The 21,986-nt window shown below is 41.3% G+C and overlaps 1 protein-coding gene across 3 annotated transcripts in view; it reads right to left on the reverse strand.

Annotated features, from left to right (window-relative positions):
* XPOT (exportin for tRNA) overlaps positions 1 to 21,986 on the reverse strand; it is a 73,973-nt gene that overhangs the window by 26,674 nt on the left and 25,313 nt on the right. For all 3 annotated transcript variants that reach the window (XM_075856880.1, XM_075856881.1, XM_075856878.1), the window contains exons 14-18: positions 14,799 to 14,918; positions 13,269 to 13,363; positions 8,346 to 8,415; positions 7,057 to 7,295; positions 825 to 1,110 (exon numbers count right to left, since the gene is read on the reverse strand). In XM_075856880.1, the coding sequence (XP_075712995.1) occupies positions 825 to 1,110; positions 7,057 to 7,295; positions 8,346 to 8,415; positions 13,269 to 13,363; positions 14,799 to 14,918 (810 nt within the window). The remainder of the gene's footprint in view (positions 1 to 824; positions 1,111 to 7,056; positions 7,296 to 8,345; positions 8,416 to 13,268; positions 13,364 to 14,798; positions 14,919 to 21,986) is intronic.

Here is a 21,986-nt window from a genome sequence, read left to right on the forward strand (position 1 = left end):
GGGATGAGAGGGAGCTCCCTCCCTCTCTCCAAAACCACTCAGATGCGGTGCACGCTATTCAGCACCGCATCTGAGGGGTTAAACGGGTGAGATCGATACTAATATCGATCTCACCCGGTCGAGCAGGGACGCCCCCAGCTACCTCTGGCAGCTGAGAGCAGGGAGATTTGACAGCGACGTAAAAAGTCTATTGCATCAGAATAAGGCCAGTTAGTGACCGACGTAGAAACACTATGGGCCGGTCACTAACGGGTTAAACTAACCTAAAAAATGAAAGCCTCATAAGTCTTGTAAAGAAAAACAAAAAATAGTTGTGATATTCAAAGCGGTTCCAAAGATATCATTTAAAGAATCGCATATCAGATATGGAAAATTTGACATGGACACTGGGGCATCAATGACCCTTGGTCCTGAGAGGGTTAATGTACACTATTTTTTCCTGGAAGGTCTAGTTTAAAAGAGTATTTGTCCCGTTCATACTGTCGATTGCCCTCATGCTATACCCCCTGCCCGATCAGGGTATTTCTTATTTTGGCCCCACCGTTACCACCTTTTTTCCCAGGGAGCATTAGCCTACAACCTGGACATCCTGAATAAGATTCAGTACTTTCCAAGAACACACTGAACTAGATTGAGCATGGGGTACAGTATGTAATAACACGCTTTATGTTATGTGTAAAGCACTTTTCTCATACTGATGGCCTGTTAACATTTTATCTATATTTTATCCAAAAATTTATTATATAATGTTCTATACTATGCAGTTTGCAGAAAAATAGATGTACAAGGAAGCAAGAACTAGTACTCCAATTCTATATATTTACCTTGAACTTCGCTGTAATTTGGTTAATCAAAGGAATGAATTCTTGCAGGTCTTTTGCTTCACAGTCTTTTAGCATATGTTCCGAAGCAGTTGGGATAAAAGGTAGCACTTCTTCCTCTAAGCAGATGATCATACGGTGCAGGAAGGTGCGAACACCTCCCCGGAGGACTTCCTTTTGAACAGGACAACTCAGAGCAGGCAGGAAACTTTGTAAACAGTCCAAATAGACCCCAGAGCAGCCACACTGCTTTACGGTCTGCTTATTGCTGAAAGCTTTACTTGTACGGCTGCAGGGGATAGGAGAACAGAGAACAAAGAGCATTAAATCCAGCACTATTATATCAGGATTGCAAAACAAACAAAGACTAAATGTATCAACACGTAAACATTCAGAGAAATCATACTTTTAAGGCTATGTTCACACGTAGTTTTTTGGCGCGGAAATGGGAGGCGGTTTTCTCCCGTGAGAAGTAAAACCGCCTCGTGGGAAAAAGCAACATGCCCTATCCTCGGGCGTTTACGCCTCTGACCTCCCATTGATATCAATGGGAGGCAGAGAAAGCATATTTCGTGGCGTTTTATGCCCGCGGCGCTCAACACCGTGAAAATCGGCGTGCAGGGAGAGGAAAATCTGCCTTAAGCTTCCAAACGGAATTTTGAGGCAGAAATTCCGCCTGCAAAAAATTCCGTGTGAATATAGCCTAAACCAGAGCTTTCAAGGAGGCTCAACATCTTATAAGCGATTTGTGACGTGACAAAAAATACCTCTACTCTAAAAACAAATGCAATGTCACCTTTGTGGTGGTAAACGTTTTTATTGGTATACTAGTTTTTTGCGTTGCACAGCCCACAATATTTTGTCTATTCTCAACAGAATGTGATGAAGTAAACGGACTTCATTTTTTTTGTTTTATCTAAATAGGTCCATTATATACCGGCTAGAGCGCAGAATTCCCTGCTTTCTGACTGAACACAAATTATCTGTAGTTCCCATTTAACTGAATAAGTATTCAGTAAGATTCACTCTAGTAGTGCCTACGGGCAGCCAAAAGTATGTCATTAACCACTTAAGGACGCAGCCTTGTTTTGGCCTTAAGGCTCAGAGCCCATTTTTGAAATCTGACATATTTCACTTTATGGGGTAATAACGTCGGAATGCTTAAACCTATCCAAGCGATTGTGAGATGTTTTCTCGTGACACATTGGGCTTTATGTTAGTGGTAAAATTTGATCGATATATTCAGTGAAAATTTTGAAAAAATTGCATTTTTTCTGAATTTAAATGCATCTGCTTGTAAAACAGATTGATTATACCCCACAAAATAGTTACTAGTTCCCATTTCCCATATGTCTACTTTAGATTGGCATCGTTTTTTGAACATTATTTTATTTTTCTTGGACGTTACAAGACTTAAAAATATGAGAACTTGCGGTTTATGTTCTAAGAAAATTTCAAAAGCCTTATTTTTAAGGTACCTATTCAGTGGCTTATGTATTAGAAACCCCCATAAAACACCCCATTTTAAAAACTAGACTCCTCAAAAAAAAAAAAAAAAAGTACTCAAAACAGCATTTGAAAGTTTAACACTTTAGGCATTTCACAGGAATTAAAGCAAAGTGGAGTTGACATTTTCAAATTAAATTTTTCTTGCTGAATTTCAAATTGTATTCAATTTTTTTTCTGTAACACAGAAGGTTTTACCAGAGAAATGCCAGGTTTGAAGAGGTGTGAAATGTTAAAAATTTTTTTTTTCAAATAAGATGTCATTTTTGATAACATTTCTTATTTTTCACAAGTAATAAAATACCCTATTTTGTTGCCCAATTTGTTCAGAGTGCGGCAATACCCCATTTGTGGTGGAGTCCAGATTTTGCTGGATTGGTTTTCGGGTGCCATGTCGCATTTGCAGAGCCGCAGAGGTATCAAAGCAATGGAAACCCACCAGAAGTGACCCCATTTTGAAAACGACACCCCTCAAGGAATTGATTTATGGTTGTTAGCATTTTGACCGCAGTTTTTTCACAGCACATATTTGAATTGGGCTGTGAAATTAAAAAAAAAAAAAGGCATTTTTTCTAATAAGATGTCATGTCATTTTTTGATCAAAATTTCTTATTTTTACAGGGAACAAAATACCCCATTTTGTTGCCCAATTTGTCCTGAGAGCGGCAATACCCCATTTGTGGTGATAAACTGCCGTTTGGGCCCATGGGAGGGCTCAGAAGGAAAGGACCACCATGTGGCCTACTGGAGCTTTTCTGGTGCGAAGTCATGTATGCAGAAGCCGATGAGGTACCAGTACAGGTGAAACCCCCGAGAAGTGACCCCATTTTAAAAACTACACCCCTTAAGACATTCATCTAGAGATGTAGTGAACATTTTGACCCCACAGGTATGGTCTAAAAGGTAATACGCAGCAGATGGTGCAGTGTGAGATGCCATTTTCTATATATCTATGCCATTTCAGTGTCCAATATATTGTGCCCAGCATGCGCCACCGGAGATATACACCCCATAAACTGTAATGTGGGTTCTCCTGGGTACGGCAATACCCTACAAGTGGCTGTTAGCTGCCTCGGCACACAGCAGGGCTCAGAAGGGAAAGATGAGGGGGATAAGCGGATGTGAAGTGCATCAGGGTAGATTAAAAATCTAAGGGACGCATGATAAATTTTAAAACACTTTCATACAGAGCCCTGGATTTTTGGGACACGTGTCACATTGAAATATTGTGTCCTCCCTTATCCCCCCTCTTATAGCAGACTTTGCAACTCTTGACTTTTTCCCTTCTTGCCAGTTAGGGGAACTTCTTCTGGAAGTGTTGCCCTGGTACGAAGCGTGTGGCCTCGCTTCCAGAAGTACTGGGTGCCCCCTTCTTGGTCCCTAAAGATTAGGTTCTTGATAATGATGTGCACAGCCAGCTTCTTATACCACACCGCATGGCGCTGTAGGGCTTCATCTGACAAGTCCACCCCTCCCATGTACCTATTGTAGTCCAGGATGTCTGGTTTGGGGGTCTCTGTACTGGTACCTCGTACAGGTACGTGGGTACTGGTGTGGCCATGTAGTTGTCAATACAAGGACATCTCTATTGTCCTTGTACTTGACACACAATATGTTGCTGCTAGAATGTGCCCTGCTCTCAGCCCTTCTTGTTTGCCCAAGCAGAGTCTTAGGGAGGCCTCTCAGATTTCTTCTAGCACTGCCGCATGCCGCAGTACTTCTGGAAGCGAGGCACTTGAAGAGTGGGACACTGGTATAAAAACTATCCAGGTAGGGGTGGTATCCCTGGTCCAGCAGTGGGTGCACCAAATCCCACACAATTTTTGCATTAACTCCCAGTAGGGGGGGGGGGGGGCATTCTGGGGGCTGAATACTGCTGTCCTTCCCTTCATATAGCCTAAATTTGTAGGTATACCCTGATGCACTCTCGCACAGCTTATACATCTTCACGCCATACCTTGCCCTCTTACTCGGCAGGTACTGGCAGAATTGAAGCCTCCCTTTAAAATGTACCAAGGACCCATCAATAGAAATACAATTCTCGGGGGTGTATGCTTGGGAAAACCGGGCACTCAAATAGTCTAATAGGGGTCTCCGTTTATACAAACGGTCAAAACTGGGGTCATCTCGGGGTGGGCACAACAGCATATAGAAAGTTTATTAACCCTTTAGGTGTTTCACAGGAATTTAGAGCAAAGTAGAGGTGAAATTGACATTTCTTTTTTTTGTCAGAAAATCCTTTTTATTCCATTTTTTCCTGTAAAACAGAAGGTTTTACCAGAGAAACACAACTCCATACTTATTACCCAGATTCTGCAGTTTTGAGAAACATCCCACATGTGGCCCTAGTGTGGTAATGGATTGAAGAATCGGCCTCCGAAGCAAAGGAGCACCTAGTGGATTATGAGACCTCCTTTTCATTAGGCACCATGTCCGGTTTGAAGAGGTCTTGTGGTGCCAAGACAGTGGAAACCCCCCAAAAAGTGACCCTATTTTGGAAACTAGACCCCTTGAGGAATTCATTGCAGTTTTCATGGGGTGCATGCGACTTTTTGATCAGTTTTTATTCTATTTTTAATTGGCGTGATGACTAAAAAACAGCAATTCTACTATTGTTTTTTTTATTCTATTTTTTTTTACAGCGTTCACTATAAATGACATTCACTTTAATCTGCGGGGCGATACGATTACGGCGATACCAGATGTTTATAGTTTTTTTATGTCTTTTTCACAATAAAATACTTTTTGTACAAAATAGTTTTCTTTTTGTGTTGCGTTATTCTTTTTTTTTTTAATCAGTTCAAGTTTATTCAACAAACTTCACATCAATACAGGTCATGTTGAGTTATTCTAAGAGCCAGACCTTTTCTATTTTTCCATCAAGAAAGCCGTGCGAGGACTGGTTTGTTGCGTAACGAACTGTAGTTTCGATCAGTACCATTTTTAGGTACATGTGACTTTTTGTTTTCTTTTTATTCCATTTTTTGGGAAGTGAAGTGACAAAAAATTTTTTACAATTCTGGTATAGTTTATTGTTATTTTCTTGTATGGCGTTCACCGTGCGGGATAAATAACGAAATAATTTTGTAGTTCAGGCTGTTACGTTATGTATAGTTTATTTGTTGATTTATGTATTTTTATTAATAATAAAGGACTGATGAGGGAAAAAGGGGGATTTTTCCTTTTAAAACTTTTATTTTATTTTATTATTTTTACACAATTTTGAGACTTTTTTTTTCCTTTTTTACTTTGTCCCATTAGGGGACTTGAGGGCAGGAGGCCCTGATCGAAATTCTAACACACTGCACTACATGCGTAGTGCAGTGTATTAGAGCTGTCAGCTACTCACTGACAGCAAGCATAGTGGGTCCTGACTTTGTCAGGACCCACTAGGCTTCCGTCGATGGCATAGCCGGACGCCATTGTTATGCGTCCGGTTGCCATAGCCGCTATCGTGTAGCGGGCCGTCGATGGTTTAACCCCTAAAAAGCCGCGACCGCTATTGAACGCGGCTTTTAAGGGGGTTAATCAGCGGGGACACTGCGATCGGTCTCCGCTGTAGGAGCTGCGGCAACTGCTGTACGAGACAGCAGCTGTTACAGCTACTGCATGTGTCGGGAAGACGGCCGAAATGACAGTTACTCCCGTGACGTACTATTAGGTCATGGAGCGCGAGCGATACAGTTACCATGACCTAATAGTACGTCCAGGAGCGGGAAGGGGTTAAAAAGGAACGCTAAAATGTAAAAAATACACAAAAACCCCTATCTTGTATCATATTGCAGTCAAAGCTGTGAGAAATTGAAGAATCTTCCGTGTATGTCTCAAGAGAACATTTCTCACCACTTTCTCAAAAATCTCAGTCACCAGTGGTCTGTCTAGGAGACCAGTCATATTACCACTTCTGTGTATGGTACAAACTCTGCGCGTTATTTTTGTGAATATACGGATGTGTCTACATATAGGTATTGCATGTCGTGTAGATACCAAATATGTGTGGGTTTTTGGTTTTTATGTAATGTATGGGAAATAAAATATATAATATGCAAAATAATGACTAAGTTTATTTATTGTCACATTTTTGTTTTAATCCTATTATGGAATAACTTTAATTGCAACTTTATTTTTTACTTTAAAATGTATTAACATACTCTTGTATGCTAATACATTACACTGTGTTACTATGACACAGGCTGCTGTTAGGGCACACTATGTGCTGCCCTAACAGCAGGCATACTGAAAAGACAGTCCTGGGGTCCTTTGTAGGTCCCCAGGGCTGACTGCAGAGGGATTCCCCGGACTTCAAAATACGTTGTCTGGTTTCATGGACTACGGCGATCCAAGGGTTAAACATCTGGGGTCAGAAGGTTTTCCAATCCCAGCTGTGTTTAGGAGGCTGCTCTATGTTCAGGAGCTGTAAGATACACAGGAACGCTCATCAGCCTCTTCTACAGCTATGCCAAAAGACGTCGCTGTAGAGGAAGGACCTGCACCACCTGCCATCAAAAAACTGCGGGCGGTCATTAAGGAGTTAACTATGGCAATTTGTATTCAGCGGTCTGTCGCTTATTAGGTAGTGTGTCTAACTTCTTTATGCTGCCAGGCAGGGCAGCATAAAAATATGACAAATCCACTGTTTCCATGGAAAATGGTTGTAATCTATATCAGTTATAAGCAACATGGGACATCAATTGAGACCCCAGACAAAATACCTGCTAGTGGTACATACCTGGCAAATCCTACAGCATGATTAAGGCAATCTGCCAGAACAGTCTGTCTTTCCTCATCTCGATCTACTACTAGCTTTTCCAGAAGAATTTTGAACTTTTCCATTAAAGGATTAAGAAGATTCCTCATGAGAATACTTTTTCGCTCAGCAGGATAATCACTATTTACTATGAGTACACCTGCAGTCTCATATATAAAGAGCTTATCATCACTGCTCAGCAACGTCTGGAAGCCATTTTCCTAAAAAAAGAAGAATAGATAAAAAAAAAAATTACATGAGGAACAAAAAACAAAAAAAAGTCTTCTTTCATGTACGCTACATGGCCTAATATAAGTATATATGTACACTATAGGTCCTTATGTAAGACCTCTTTTAAACTCACTGTGAATATTCCTTTTTGCAGCACTCTAGAAACGCATAAAAGGAAATATCAAGAACAGAAATACACAATGCAACCCCCTTTTATCAGAAGTGTAAGCTAAGACACAGCTGCTAGAAACAGGTCATAAGAAGACAATGGCAAAAGTAAATTAGAGTTTTGTTGCAGGGATATTTTACATTATTTAGTTCCTTTACTATAAAAGGTATTTAGCATGACTTAAACAACGGTTTTACTATAAAAATATCTGACCTGGTCAGAACACTGATTGGAGGAGCTTCTGGTTGTTGGGATCCCCAATGACCCAGAGATTTGGTTGCCTTTGCCCCAGCTGCTAGTGGAAAGCAGACCAAACTCTCGGTTGAAATAAATTAAAGCTAATGGCTCTCTTAACAGTCAAATCCCCACCAATCAATGCGTTCTATTTTAAAGACACTTTTACCTTGAAACCCCCTTTAAATTAATGCTACCATAATGGTTACTTTTTCTTCTCATATATGTGTTTTTTATTTTCTCACAGAGCGATTATTTCTCTAAACACAGCCTGTGTTAGTGTCCCCTGTGTGGTCAAGTCATCGCGAATCTGACTTACTGATTCACACAGCGCCTTGTGTGTGGACCAGAAGTCAGTTTCTTTATGTAAATCTATGAGACTCACATTCAACGTTGACAGACCAGCGATCACGTGACTGCACAGGGGACCCAAATTGAGGATATGTTTGGAGAAATAATCAACGAGAAAATAAAAAAAGCTCACGTACAAGATGCCCATTAATAATGGGCAAAGGAATAATAATTTTCATGGGATTGCTTCTTTAAGAGCAAATGATATTATTGGCATGCAACATCACAGGCTGGAGCAAACACCATATATACACACACATCTAAATACAGCTACACAGCAACTCACTGGTGGCGAGAGGTCGAGGAGATCTTGAATCCTACTGAGTATATCTTCCACAAAGGCATTCATGTGTTTACTAGAGGATAGAAAAAAATGTTAATAAAAAAACTGAAACTAGAGACTGAATGGCGTTAAAAGTAAATTCAAGTTAAAAAAAATAAAAATTAAAAAAATACCGTAGAAAGAGCAAAGTAACAAAATTGACAGCAGTGCGTGAACGGTATTTTATAAATTCACATTGACTACAATGGCACAACAGCCAAAACGGAAGTGCGAGCTAAGCAAAATGTCAAACATGACTGCAGTTCATTTCAAACAACTTTGTCAAGATAAAATAAAAACTCCCGCTCTTGACATTTTACAATATTCCAGTTTATAAAGTTATAGAAATTTTAATAACGTTCAGATGAAAGATAGGGCAGGTTCACAAGTAGCAGTTACAGTGCGACAAAAAAAAAAAAAAACCCTCTTAATGTCCGTGCGATTTCATCATGGTTTTCGGCCACATCTGGGCCGCTTTGTGTGAACTCACCCTCACACATTCATGCCATTAGGTCACATTTCTGAAAGTGTGAAGGAACTAAACTGCCACCTGGTTCAAATAAAACCACCAGAACAAGAATTCCACTGTGGATTAAAAAAAAAAAAAAAGTGTGGATTTTTTTTAATACCATAAAATCCTTTTCTTGTCAAGTTTATTGGGGCACACAGACAACTTGGGTATAGGCTGCTGCCACTAAGCACTAAAGAGCTAGCTCCTGCTACCAGGCTATACCCTCCTGCAGGCACCGAGCTAAACCAGTTTGCACTCAAGGAGGAGAAGCAGTGAAAAAATACCTCACTTCACAGACCGGAACTTGATGAAAAAGGATTTTACGCTGAGTAATCAAAGCTCCTTTTTCTCGCTTGTGTCATGGGGTACACAGACACCTTTGACAATCCCAAAGGGAATAAAGGTGTGACTCCATGAAGAACATCAAGGGTGTGGAGGGTACATTCCCTAGGATGAGATGGAGACACAGAAAGAGGGCAAGATGACATTTTCGTTGAGATGGAAATAGGAAACTACCTTGGTCAAAAAATAGAAAACCGGGTGAAGCACCACCTTTTCCTGGTGGAGGATCAGGAAAGCATAGCAGAAAGACATTGCTGCAAGTTAAGTGACTCTAGATTGTTATCGCAAAAAGAAAGACCACCTTCCAAGTTAGTAGGCGGAGAGAGATCTGCCTCAGAGGTTCAAAAGGAGCAGACTGTAAAGCATCTAGGACAAGGTTCAGGATCCACAGAGGTGTGAGATGTCGCTATGGAGGCACCGCATGAGCTACACCCTGTAAAAACATGCAGATGTCAGACTCGGAGACCAGTAGGTGATGGAAAAGGACGGAGGGCAGAGACCAGTCCCTTAAGAGAACTGAGGGCTAGTACAAGTTCCAGACCTCCTTAAAAGAGAAGGACAACACCTTATATAAGGAGAAGCGCTGTGGATGAAAACTTTCTGCCTCACAGCATTTGAAATGGACTTTTTAGGTTTGGTGGTACATCCGAGCTAAATATAGGTACTGGCCTTCAGCATGGTCTGAATGAGCCACTCGGGAAAAACACAATTCCTCAAAACACTGGCTTCAACAGCCACGCCATTAAAATTGGCGGCCAAATTCTGGTGGAAGAGCAAATAGTTTCGGAGAGTCTGGTGTCAGTAGGCACATCACGCTAGTGCAGGACAGTCTGGAGCTGCCAGGATTGTTGGCACCTCTTTTGCTTTGACCCGTTTGTGGGGCCCCTAGGGGTAACCAGAGCATCCACCGTGTAAGCCTCGGTATCCCAAGTCTGCAACATGTGCCTTTTGAACCTGATCGCCATCAGGTCCACAACCGGGATGTCCTCTTCTGAACAGATTTAGTGGAATCTCTCCATATGGAGAGACCACTCCCTTGGACTGACTCGCTCACAAATGAGGTGCTTGGTGACCAAGTTTGACACCAGGGATGTGTACTGTGGGGAAAGTTGGAACAGGACTCTGCCCAAGTTAGGAACCTGGCTGCTGCTTCCATAGCTCCTGGACTGCTGGTCCCCACCTTGTGGTTGATATATGCTACAGTTGTGGCGTTGTCTGTTCAGAAGAGTATTCGAATGTTGCAGGCACAAGCAGGTCGTCCTCCACTCCAGAAAATTGATGGGAAGGGCAGATTCCTCCCGGGACCAGAGGCCCTGTACCATGAGATTCCAGAAGGCTCCTCTCCAACACCGGGGACTTGCAGTGTAAAGAACCAAAATCGGTGGAGAGGCATAAAGATGCGGCCGTAGAAAATGGCTCGGGTGGAGAGCCAACAGTGTAGGGAGCATCAGACCGCAAGGGAAGGAGGATCAGCCGATCTAACAAATCCAGATAGCGCTTCTATTGAGTGAGAATCACCCTCGGGAGAAGAGGATTGTTAAACTGGACAAATGTGACTGCCTTTATCGAGGCTACCATAGTTCCCAGAATGGACGTTCAAAAACAAAGGGAGATTGGAGGAGTGTCCCTGCAAAGTTTTTCCTGGGGAAGAAAAGCTCTTGGTGAAGCAGTGTGGGAGGTTGGTGGTATGAGTTGTTGAGGTGATGGGCCCGGGGAGCACCTGCAAACAGTGGTCTGCCTTTTTAAAGAGGGGCTGGGAGGCAAACGTAACTAGAAGGTTATACTTACCTCCTATAGACACCACCTCTTTGGATTCCAGCAACGTTACCCCTTCTCCTGTGAGGGGGGAGAACTGGTGGGGGGCAGGATGGAAACTGGGTGTTGCTTGTCCGCATTTTTCTTCATTGAGATGGGTACTCAACAGTGCAGTAGAGTCTACACTGATCGCCCTGCTAACCGGAGGATAGCTTCCTATTCACCAAAAGAATCTGATTCAACGAGGCATATTTCAAGGATTCAATAAGCTCCACAGAGATCAGGTTAGAGGTGCCTATATAAGTCTGTGGAGAGGTGAGGTGAGAGCGGAGAGAGACAAAGAGAGAGCGGAGAGAGACAAAGAGTGAAGCAGACTCACTCACTGTTTCCCAGTAAACCCGGGTTCCCACGTAGCGTAAACGGAGAATTGTGTGTGGAATTGTGTGCAAAAGTTCTGCAGCATTTACAGTAGCAGCAAAGTGGATGAGATTTAGAAAATCTCATGCCCACGCTGCGGGGAAAAAACCCCACAGCGTAAACGATAATAAATGTACCTGCGGTGCGGAGTTTAATTACGCAGCATGTCTATTTATGCTGTGTTTTTGTTGATTTTCTGTTGCGACTCTTGCGGCATAATTGCAGCAATTACGTTGCAAAAATCACAACTCTGGAAAACAAAAAAATCACTTACTCAGAACGCCCTCCTCTTTCCCGCAGTCCGGCCTCCTGGAGGACGTCTCATTCCATGTGACCGTTGCAGCCAATCACAGGCTGCAGCGTCACATAGCCTGCAACGTCATTGTAGAAGGCCAGACTACGCGTAGAGAAGATGGAGGGAGTAAGTATGAGCGATTTTTCGGAGAGCATGTACTGCGGGTTCCAGGTCGGACACGCTGAGTTATTTTTACGCAGCGTATCCGACCGGTGGGAACCGGGCCTAATGGTTAGATCTCACCCAAGTGCTGGATTCACAGCTACACTGCTCCTTATTGCTAAAGAATTGATCTTCTCTGTATGGTGTGTGTATAGGAGATTTAGAAGTCTATGGGGAGGAAGCAGGAGACTAGCCGCTAAGGGCAGCTGTAACCGGATCCTTCAGTGAGCAGATAGTCTGTCTTGTCTTAAGGAAACGGATTTAGCAGTAAATTCAAATTGCGTAAAAAAATTAGATGGGAGGGGGGTGGGAGGAAAGCCGCATCATAAGTGGCGAAAGATGCATTTTCCTGTAATAAAATATTACAAAGTTTATTATCCTTGCTTGTACTATTCATTTAAAGGGAACCTGTCACTAGCATTTCACCTATTAAAGCAGCAATACCAGGTGGTAGTGGGTGAAAAATCATTTCTATATAACCTATAATTGTCTTCTTAGTCGGCTCTGTAGCTTTAGTATTCAGCTTTTTAGTGTTCCCACACCGCTTGCTAATGAGCATAAAAGAGTCAGATCTTCATTTGAAAATAGTCAAATTTGCGTTTGAAAAAGAGTCAAATCTTCAATCCTCAAGTCATTCCGAGTTTACCCTGCCTCCTTACTTTTGATTGACAGCTCCTCGTCTTCCCCCAGCACACAAAATCCCGTGCTTGTGCATTGATGTCCTCTTCTGGGGTGTACTTGTTTCTGTGCACCTATAGTCTAAGGGGTACAATTGTTGATAAATTCTAACTGCTGGTCAGCACATTTCTGCTGTATTTGTTACCCGGCAGTTGGAATGTATCAACAATTGTACCACTGAGGACGCTCCGATGAGAATATAGGGGCGCAGTCACACGTAGGGAAGTTTTATTAGTGGCTATAAGACCATAACAATATTTGCTACCGCCATGACAGTGTTGTTCTTCTACAACAATATTAAGCCGATATGCTCTAGACACTTAGGCGTTGGCAGCACAGATCAATAGCCTGAGCCAGTGTTCAGAACTTTATTGGCATTAGTGCCCAGTTTTTAATGCTCATAAAAAAACAAAAACGTCAACATTTTCAAATATTAAAACGTATACTATATGCACATCGATGACATTCTAGGGAATGCTGAAATACCCCTTTAAAATACATGTATCCCCACAATAAGGCACTAATTAGTCGTAATTATAGTCTGCGATTTCAATGGGTTTTCCAGGATTTTAGGTGGATGGCCTATTCTACTTTTTAAATGATAAAGTCAAACACACCACATAGATTTTGATGGCCTCTTGCATTGAATTATATTGCTCAAGTATCATGAAATGAGCAGCAAGTCAATACACAGAGAAAAACTGATAGGAACATAAGAAATACTTACTGAAGAGACTTCACAAATCTTGAAAAAAGATAAGCTGTTCTACTACGAACTTTAGGACTAGAATGCCGCAGGCCCCTGTGATCCAAAAAAGCCATCTGAAATTTATAACGGTATATAAAAATCATTACAACAATTAGCATCCCTCAAACTTTTTGTAAGAATTTAATATTCAATAGTAAACGTTTGGACAGGGCCTAAGATTCCAGAGTTTTTTGGCACGTTTGACACAGAAACCGCCTCCCATTGATAGTCATGCCCTTTTTTCAGCAGTTTCCATCTCTGACCTCCCATTGACAATGGGAGGCAGAGAAAGCAGTTTTCGTTGCGTTTTTTGACCGTGGAAGAACACCACGAATAACGTGGCAAAGAGAGTGCAGGCAGGTCAAAATCTGCCTCAAAATTCCTGAAGTAATTTTGAGGCAGATTTTTTCCCCCTGAAAAAAACGCAGTGTGAACATTCACAGTGAGCAAGTAGAAGAAATGAAGGGGAAGCAGCGCTTGTACGAGTGCTGCATGGCATTCAAAACAACTGATCGGCGGGGGTCCCAGGAGTCGGACTCCGACCCATCAACGATTGATGGCCTATCCCGAGGTTAGGCCATCAATTTTTAGGGACTGGACAACCCCTTTAACCACTGAAATTAAACTAATTACGTTACAAACAATTACTGTGCAGTCACACGTGGCATATTTGTCTTGTATTTCTGCAGAGTAATAATACGATGCTAAAAACTTTACAATGTAATCCTATAGGAATAAGATGCTGCAATTCCGCAACATAGTCTTCTCAATTTCTTGCATCGCGGAAGATTTTTCCCACAGTATTACATTGTAAAAATACGCTGCGGAAAGAAGAGACAAATACGCCATGTGTGCCTGCACCCTTAATGTGAGGATCTACCATATGGTCATATTCAAATTCTTCATACATTTTTAAACATGTTTTTCAATTTGTTTTCACTGTTGAGTGAAAAAACCCCAAAAAAACCATGGTACTATCTAAAAATAATCACCGATGTTAACAGATCTGTTATATGTCTAGTATATACGGTACTTATTTACATGGTCATGTTAAAAGAGCATCATATATTTATTTGGTAGGTTTACAAGTGTAATAGAAATATTAAAAATAAATTGTTTAGCAGATGGTTTCGTGTGAACCTGGCCTTACTACTCCATTGCCGGGAAAAAGTTATAGCTCTTATGGGGTGACACAAACATTTTGCCTGTCCACTATGGGTGAATAAAACATAATATTTGGATTAAGCTAACGTTTGGAGCACCACGCTCTCTTTGCTATATTATATAGCAATATAAAGTTGGTATCATTAGAAATGGCATTGACCCAAAAGAATAAAGTTAACATGTCATTTTTACAGTGCAGTAAATACCATAAAAATGAAACCCAAGAAACAATGGAGGATCGCTTGTATGTATGGGGGATGAGCAAAAATCATTCCTGCTTTTAGTTGTGTTCTCAAAAGGTAATGACTTGTGTATGATTTTTAGATAAAGTAGAGAATACCTTACCAGAACATTAGGAATGTGGATGGGTTCAACCGTGAAGAATTTTTCATATCTTACAACTGTTTCAAAAAATTCTAATGTAACCGAAGTGTGATTGTAGGCACTCACACTTGAGGTCACGAGCTACAAGACAAAAAAAATAAAACAGTAAAAAAATTACAACTTCCAAAGAATGTTTAGTGAACAGATCTAGATTAAAAAAAAAAAAAAAAAAAGATTAATTTCACTTACCGAACGTGATCGATGGGTTGCCGGTGGCTGCAAAGGCGATCGGAGGCCTAATACTTACCTCCCGGTCTGCCAGCATCGTAAGCCTAAAAGGCTTCCGGTACCATCGGCAAGGTGGCGACGGCTCAGCTTCTGGCTCAGAAGCTGAGCCGGCGTCATCAGCAGTGGGTGCCCGCTGTATGTATCAGCGGACGCCCCGATGTATCGGCAGGTACCAGAGCTAGCTTTGATTCCTGCCATTAACCTCTTCAGTGCAGCAATCCAATGCGATCGCTGCATCTTAGCGGTATGTAGCAAATCGGCAGCCTGCCATGCGATGGCAATGCTGGCGACTGCTACTATGGCAACAGGAGGCCTAACAATGGCTTCCTGTCTGCCATTACGGAAGCAGATTAGGCCCAGTCCGGAGACGGAGCCCGAGAGGCTTGCGGTCAGTGAACAACTGACAGTTCTAATACATTGCACTACATAGGTAGTGCAATGTATTAGAACATCATTTCACTGTTTACATTTCTTGCTTGTTTTCCCTAGAATATATTTTGTTTCTTACTGGTTCAGATCTATAGGGATATAGAATGTTTTCAGGTAGCGATGTTGCTATATTTGATTCATAAATGATATCTGCGTGTGTTAATAGACAATGCAGATTATGATCATGTTGATTCCTAGTGCTATGGCACTTACACTGCCACTAACAACTCAGTAACTTGGTAATTAAACGAGGTATATACTCAAGATATGCCTATTGTTTCTCTGGTCCGGATATAGTTATGATGTCTAGTTTTTAAATTTTTATGTTATAGATAAGGTTTTTGTTGTTTTTTGATAATTTTTGATGTTTATTTTATTATAGTTCTACTATTATCCGGACTCGAGTTGAACCTGTATAGGCTCTATTATCAACGGGGGTTGAGTTACCCCGTTGGTATGTTTGTTTTTACCTTGTCCGTGCAATCAGGACACGTTCCCTGTATACAGCATCCAGACTTGGAGCTGAACACCTGTCTTTTCACACCAGTCCTAAATGGCTTTTCTAATTCGTGTCCTAAATAGCTGTGCTATGTTTGTGTGTTATCAAACATACATTTGCTAGTTCAGCTACCAGATAGTAAGCCCTGTCAAGGGCTGATACCTCGTACCAGTCGCTAGGCGGCTAGCAAACTGGACCCACGTTAGACATCATATGATGTCTCTTATGCATTGTACACTTTAGAAAATCTAAATCTGCAGGCCCCTTATTTACATGGTCATGTTAAAAGAGCATCATATATTTATTTGGTAGGTTTACAAGTGTAATAGAAATATTAAAAATAAATTGTTTAGCAGATGGTTTCGTGTGAACCTGGCCTTACTACTCCATTGCCGGGAAAAAGTTATAGCTCTCATGGGGTGACACAAACATTTTGCCTGTCCACTATGGGTGAATAAAACATAATATTTGGATTAAGCTAACGTTTGGAGGTTCAACTCGAGTCCGGATAATAGTAGAACTATAATAAAATAAACATCAAAAATTATCAAAAAACAACAAAAACCTTATCTATAACATAAAAATTTAAAAACTAGACATCATAACTATATCCGGACCAGAGAAACAATAGGCATATCTTGAGTATATACCTCGTTTAATTACCAAGTTACTGAGTTGTTAGTGGCAGTGTAAGTGCCATAGCACTAGGAATCAACATGATCATAATCTGCATTGTCTATTAACACACGCAGATATCATTTATGAATCAAATATAGCAACATCGCTACCTGAAAACATTCTATATCCCTATAGATCTGAACCAGTAAGAAACGAAATATATTCTAGGGAAAACAAGCAAGAAATGTAAACAGTGAAATGATGTTCTAATACATCAAACAAACAGTTGGAGCTTCAAGTCCCCTAGTGGGACTAAAGAAAAGTGAAGAAAAAAAAAAGTGTAAAAAAAGTAAAAGATAAAAGTTGTAAAAAATACAATAAAAGTTTCAAGTAATAACATAAAACACAAATCGCCTTTACCTTATCAAGTCATTTATTATTGAAAAAAATAATAACACCATACATATTTGGTATCGCTGCGACCGTAACGACATGAACTATAAAATTATTGTGTTATTTATCCCGCACAGTGAACTTCATTTATCTCGGCTTGTTCTGCTTCACAGCCCGTAACGCGCATGTGCTGTCACTGCTGTTCTCGCGGTCCCTGCTGTTCAAGATAACAGCAGGGGCCGCGCATGTGCGTTACAACAGAACAAGCAAATATACACCACGTCAAAAGTGATGTGTCGTAAACTCGGAAAAGTATTCAAGATCAACAAAGCGGCCAGAGCCAGTGCAGAGTGACGTCACCCCTTCAAGTACCCCACGGCAGGATCTGGAAACGGCGCCACTTTGGAAATTGTAAGTATATTACAAATGTATGTACATTTATAAATTACAAGCATTAACACAAAGTCATTAAATCTTGGACAACTCCTTTAACCCCTTCCCGCTCCTTGACGTACTATTACGTCATGGCAGCTGTATCGTTCGCGCTCCATGCCGTAATAGTACGTCTCGGGAGTAACGGCCGTTTCGGCCGTCCTCCCGACACATACAGGAGCTGTGACACTGCTGTCTTGTTCAGCAGCTGTCACAGCTCCTACAGCGGGGACCGATCGCTGTGTCCCCGCTGATTAACCCCTTAAAAGCCGCGTTCTATAGAGATCGCGGCTTTTTAGGGGTTAAGCTGCCATCGCCGGCCTGCTACGCGATAGCGGCCGGCGATGGTGACTATGGCAACCGGACACCAAACAATGGCGTCCGGCTATGCCATAGACGGAAGCCTAGTGGGTCCTGACAACGTCAGGACCCACTATGCTTGCTGTCAGTGAGTAGCTGACAGTTCTAATACACTGCACTACGCATGTAGTGCAGTGTATTAGAATAGCGATCAGGGCCTCCTGCCCTCATGTCCCCTAGTGGGACAAAGTAATAAAGTAAAAAAAAAGTTAAAAAAAGATGTGTAAAAATAAGAAAATAAAAGTTTTAAAAGTAATAAAAGTAAAAGTCCCACTTTTTCCCTTATCAGGCCTTTATTATTAATAAAAATATATAAACAAACAAATAAACTATACATAATTGGTATCGCCGCGTCCGTAACGGCCTGAACTACAAAATTATTTTGTTATTTATCCCGCACGGTGAACGCCGTAAACAAAAAATATTAATAAACCGTACCACAATCACAATTGTTTGGTCACTTCACCTCCCAAAAAATGGAATAAAAAGAGATCAAAAAGTCGCATGTACCTAAAAATGGTACTGATGGAAAATACAGTTCGTTACGCAAAAAATAAGTCCTCGCACGGCTTTATTGATTGAAAAATAAAAACGTTATGGCTCTTAGAATAAGGTAACACAAAAAGTGAATGATTGTTTACAAAACGTATTTTATTGTGCAAACGCCATAAGACATAAAAAAAAACTATAAACATCTGGTATCGCCGTGATCGTATCGCCCCGCAGAATAAAGTTAATATATCATTTATAGCGCACGGTGAACGCTGTAAAAAAAAAAAGTATACAAAAACAATAGTAGAATTGCTGTTTATTAGTCACCACGCCACCTAAAAATGGAATAAAAACTGATCAAAAAGCCGCATGCACCCCATGAAAACTACAATGGATTCCTCAAGGGGTCTAGTTTCCAAATTGGGGTCACTTTTGGGGGGTTTCCAATGTTTTGGCACCACAAGACCTCTTCAAACCGGACATGGTGCCTAATAAAAAAGAGGGCTCAAAATCCACTAGGTGCGCCTTTGGTTCGGAGGCCGGCGCTTCAGTCCATTACCGCCCGAGGGCCACATGTGGGATATTTCTCTAAACTGCAGAATCTGGGCAATAAGTATTGAGTTGCGTTTCTCTGATAAATCCTTTTGTGTTATAAAAAAAATGGTATAAAAAGAGTAAATGTCACCTCTACTTTGCTCTAAATTTCTGTGAAACACCTAAAGGGTTCATAAACTTTCTAAATGCTGTTGTGAATACTTTGAGGGGTCTAGTTTCTAAAATGGGGTGTTTGATAGGGGTTTCTAATATATGGGCCCCTCAAAGCAACTTCAGAAATGAACTGGAACCTAAAAAAATAAATAAATGAGGCAATACTTCGCTTCTTACATTATACTGATAATGAGCCGTGCCCACTCCGAGATGACCCCAGTTTTGACCGTTTGTATAAACGGAGACCCCTATTAGACCGTTCCAGTGCCCGGTTTTCCCAAGCATTCACCCCCGAGAAGTGTATTTCTATTGATGAGTCCCTGGTACATTTTAAAGGGAGGGTTCAATTCCGCCAGTACCTGCCAGGTAAGAGGGCATGGTATGGCGTGAAGATGTATAAGCTGTGCGAGAGTGCATCAGGGTATACCTACAGGTTTAGGATATATGAAGGAAAGGCCACCCCCAAACCAGACTGCATCCTGGACTACAATAGGTACATGGGAGGGATGGACTTGTCAAATCAAGTCCTGAAGCCCTACAGCGCCATGCGGTGTAGTATAAGAAGCTGGCCGGGCACATCATACAGATGGCTTTGTACAATGCGTATGTGCTACGTCGATGTGCAGGCCAGAGGGGAACTTTCCTGGAATTTCAAGATCTAATCTTTAGGGACCAGGAAGGGGGGGGCGCATCGTACCAGGGCAACACTTTCCAGGAGAAGGTCCCCAAACCGGTGGAAAGGGAAAGAGTCAAAAGAGGTGCAGAGTCTGCTATAAGAGGGGGATAAGGAAGAACACAATATACCAATGTGACACGTGTCCCGAAAAACCAGGGCTCTGTATAAAAGATTGTTTTAAAATGTATCATACATCCCTTGATTTTCAATTTACCCTGATGCACTCCGCACAGCTTACCCCCCTCATCTTTCCCTTCTGAGCCCTGCCGTATGCCCAGGCAGCTGATAACAGCCACATGTAGGGTATTGTCGTACCCAGGAGAACCCACATTACAATTTAAGGGGTGTATATCTCCGGTGGCGCATGCTGGGCACACTATATTGGACACTGAAATGGCATATACATATATAAAATTGCAAATCTCACACTGCACCATCTGCTGCGCATTATCTTTTACACAGTACCTGTGGGGTCAAAATGCTCACTACACCTCTAGATGAATGTCTTAAGGGGTGTAGTTTTTAAAATGGGGTCACTTCTCGGGGGTTTCAACTGTACTGGTACCTCAGGGGCTTCTGCACACATGACTTAGCACCAGAAAAGCTCCAGTAGGCCAAATGGTGGTCCTTTCCTTCTGAGCCCTCCCATGGGCCCAAAGGGCAGTTTATCACCACAAATGGGGTATTGCCGCACTAAGGACAAATTGGGCAACAAAATGGGGTATGTTGTTCCTTGTGAAAATAAGAAATTTTGATCCAAAATGACATCTTATTGGAAAAAATATCATTTTTTTCATTTCACAGCCCAATTCAAATAGGTGCTGTGAAAAAACTGTGCGGTCAAAATGATAACAAAAACCATAAATGAATTCCTTGAGGGGTGTAGTTTCCAAAATGGGGTCACTTCTGGTGGGTTTCCATTGCTTTGATACCTCTGGGGCTCTGCAAATGCAACATGGCACCCGAAAACCAATCCAGCAAAATCTGGACTCCAACAAACACATAGCGCTCCTTTCCGTCTGAGCCCTCCCATGGGCCCAAACGGCAGTTTATCACCACAAATGGGGTATTGCCGCACTAAGGACAAATTGGGCAACAAAATGGGGTATGTTGTTCCCTGTGAAAATAAGAAATTTTGATCAAAAATGACATTTTATTGGAAAAAATATCATTTTTTTCATTTCACAGCGCCAATTCAAATAGGTGCTGTGAAAAAACTGTGCGGTCAAAATGATAACAAAAACCATAAATGAATTCCTTGAGGGGTGTAATTTCCAAAATGGGGTCACTTCTGGTGGGTTTCCATTGTTTTGATACCTCAACGCCTCTTCAAACCTGGCATGCTGCCTAAAATATATTCTAATAAAAAAGAGGCCTCAAAATGCACTAGGTGCTTCTTTGCTTCTAGGGCTTGTGTTTTAGTCCACGAGCGCAGTAGGGCCACATGTGGGACATTTCTAAAAACTGCAGAATCTGGACAATACATATTTAGTAGTGTTTCTCTGGTAAAACCTTCTCTGTTACTAAAAAAAAATTGAATAAAATTGAAATTCAGCAGAAAAAATGAAATTTGCAAATTTAATTTCCACTTTGCTTTAATTCCTGTGAAATGCCTGAAGGGTTAAAAAACTTTCTATATGCTGTTTTGAATACTTTGAGGGGTCTAGTTTTTAAAATGGGGTGTTTTATGGGGGTTTCTAACACATAGTCCCCTCAAATCCACTTCAGAACTGAACTGGCACCTTCAAAAAAAGGCTTTTGAAATTTTCTTAAGAATATGAGAAATTGCTGTTTATGTTCTAAGCCTTGTAACGTCCAAGAAAAATAAAAGAATGTTCAAAAAACGATGCCAATCAAAAGTAGACATATGGGAAATGTGAACTAGTAACTATTTTGGGTGGTATAACCGTCTGTTTTTCAAGCAGATGCATTTAAATTCTGAAAAATGCTATTTTTTGTAAATTTTCTCTAAATTTTGCAATTTTTCACAAATAAAGACTGAATATATCGACCAAATTTTACCACGAACATGAAGCCCAAAGTGTCACGAGAAAACAATCTCAGAATCGCTTGGATAGGTTTAAGCATTCCGACGTTATTACCACATAAAGTGAAATATGTCAGATTTGAAAAATGGGCTCTGAGCCTTAAGGCCCAAACTAGGCTGCGTCCTTAAGGGGTTAAGGCTCCAATAAGTCAGGAAAGAAAAAATATGCAGTTGTGCAGGTCCGAGGGGGAACATTTCTTCTGTTTCAAGTGGCAAATTATCAAGGCCCCTAAAATTAGGGAACCAGGAAGGGGAGGGCGCAAACAT

Source organism: Rhinoderma darwinii, chromosome 3 (genome assembly GCF_050947455.1).
Source record: "Rhinoderma darwinii isolate aRhiDar2 chromosome 3, aRhiDar2.hap1, whole genome shotgun sequence".
Taxonomy (NCBI): domain Eukaryota; kingdom Metazoa; phylum Chordata; class Amphibia; order Anura; family Rhinodermatidae; genus Rhinoderma; species Rhinoderma darwinii.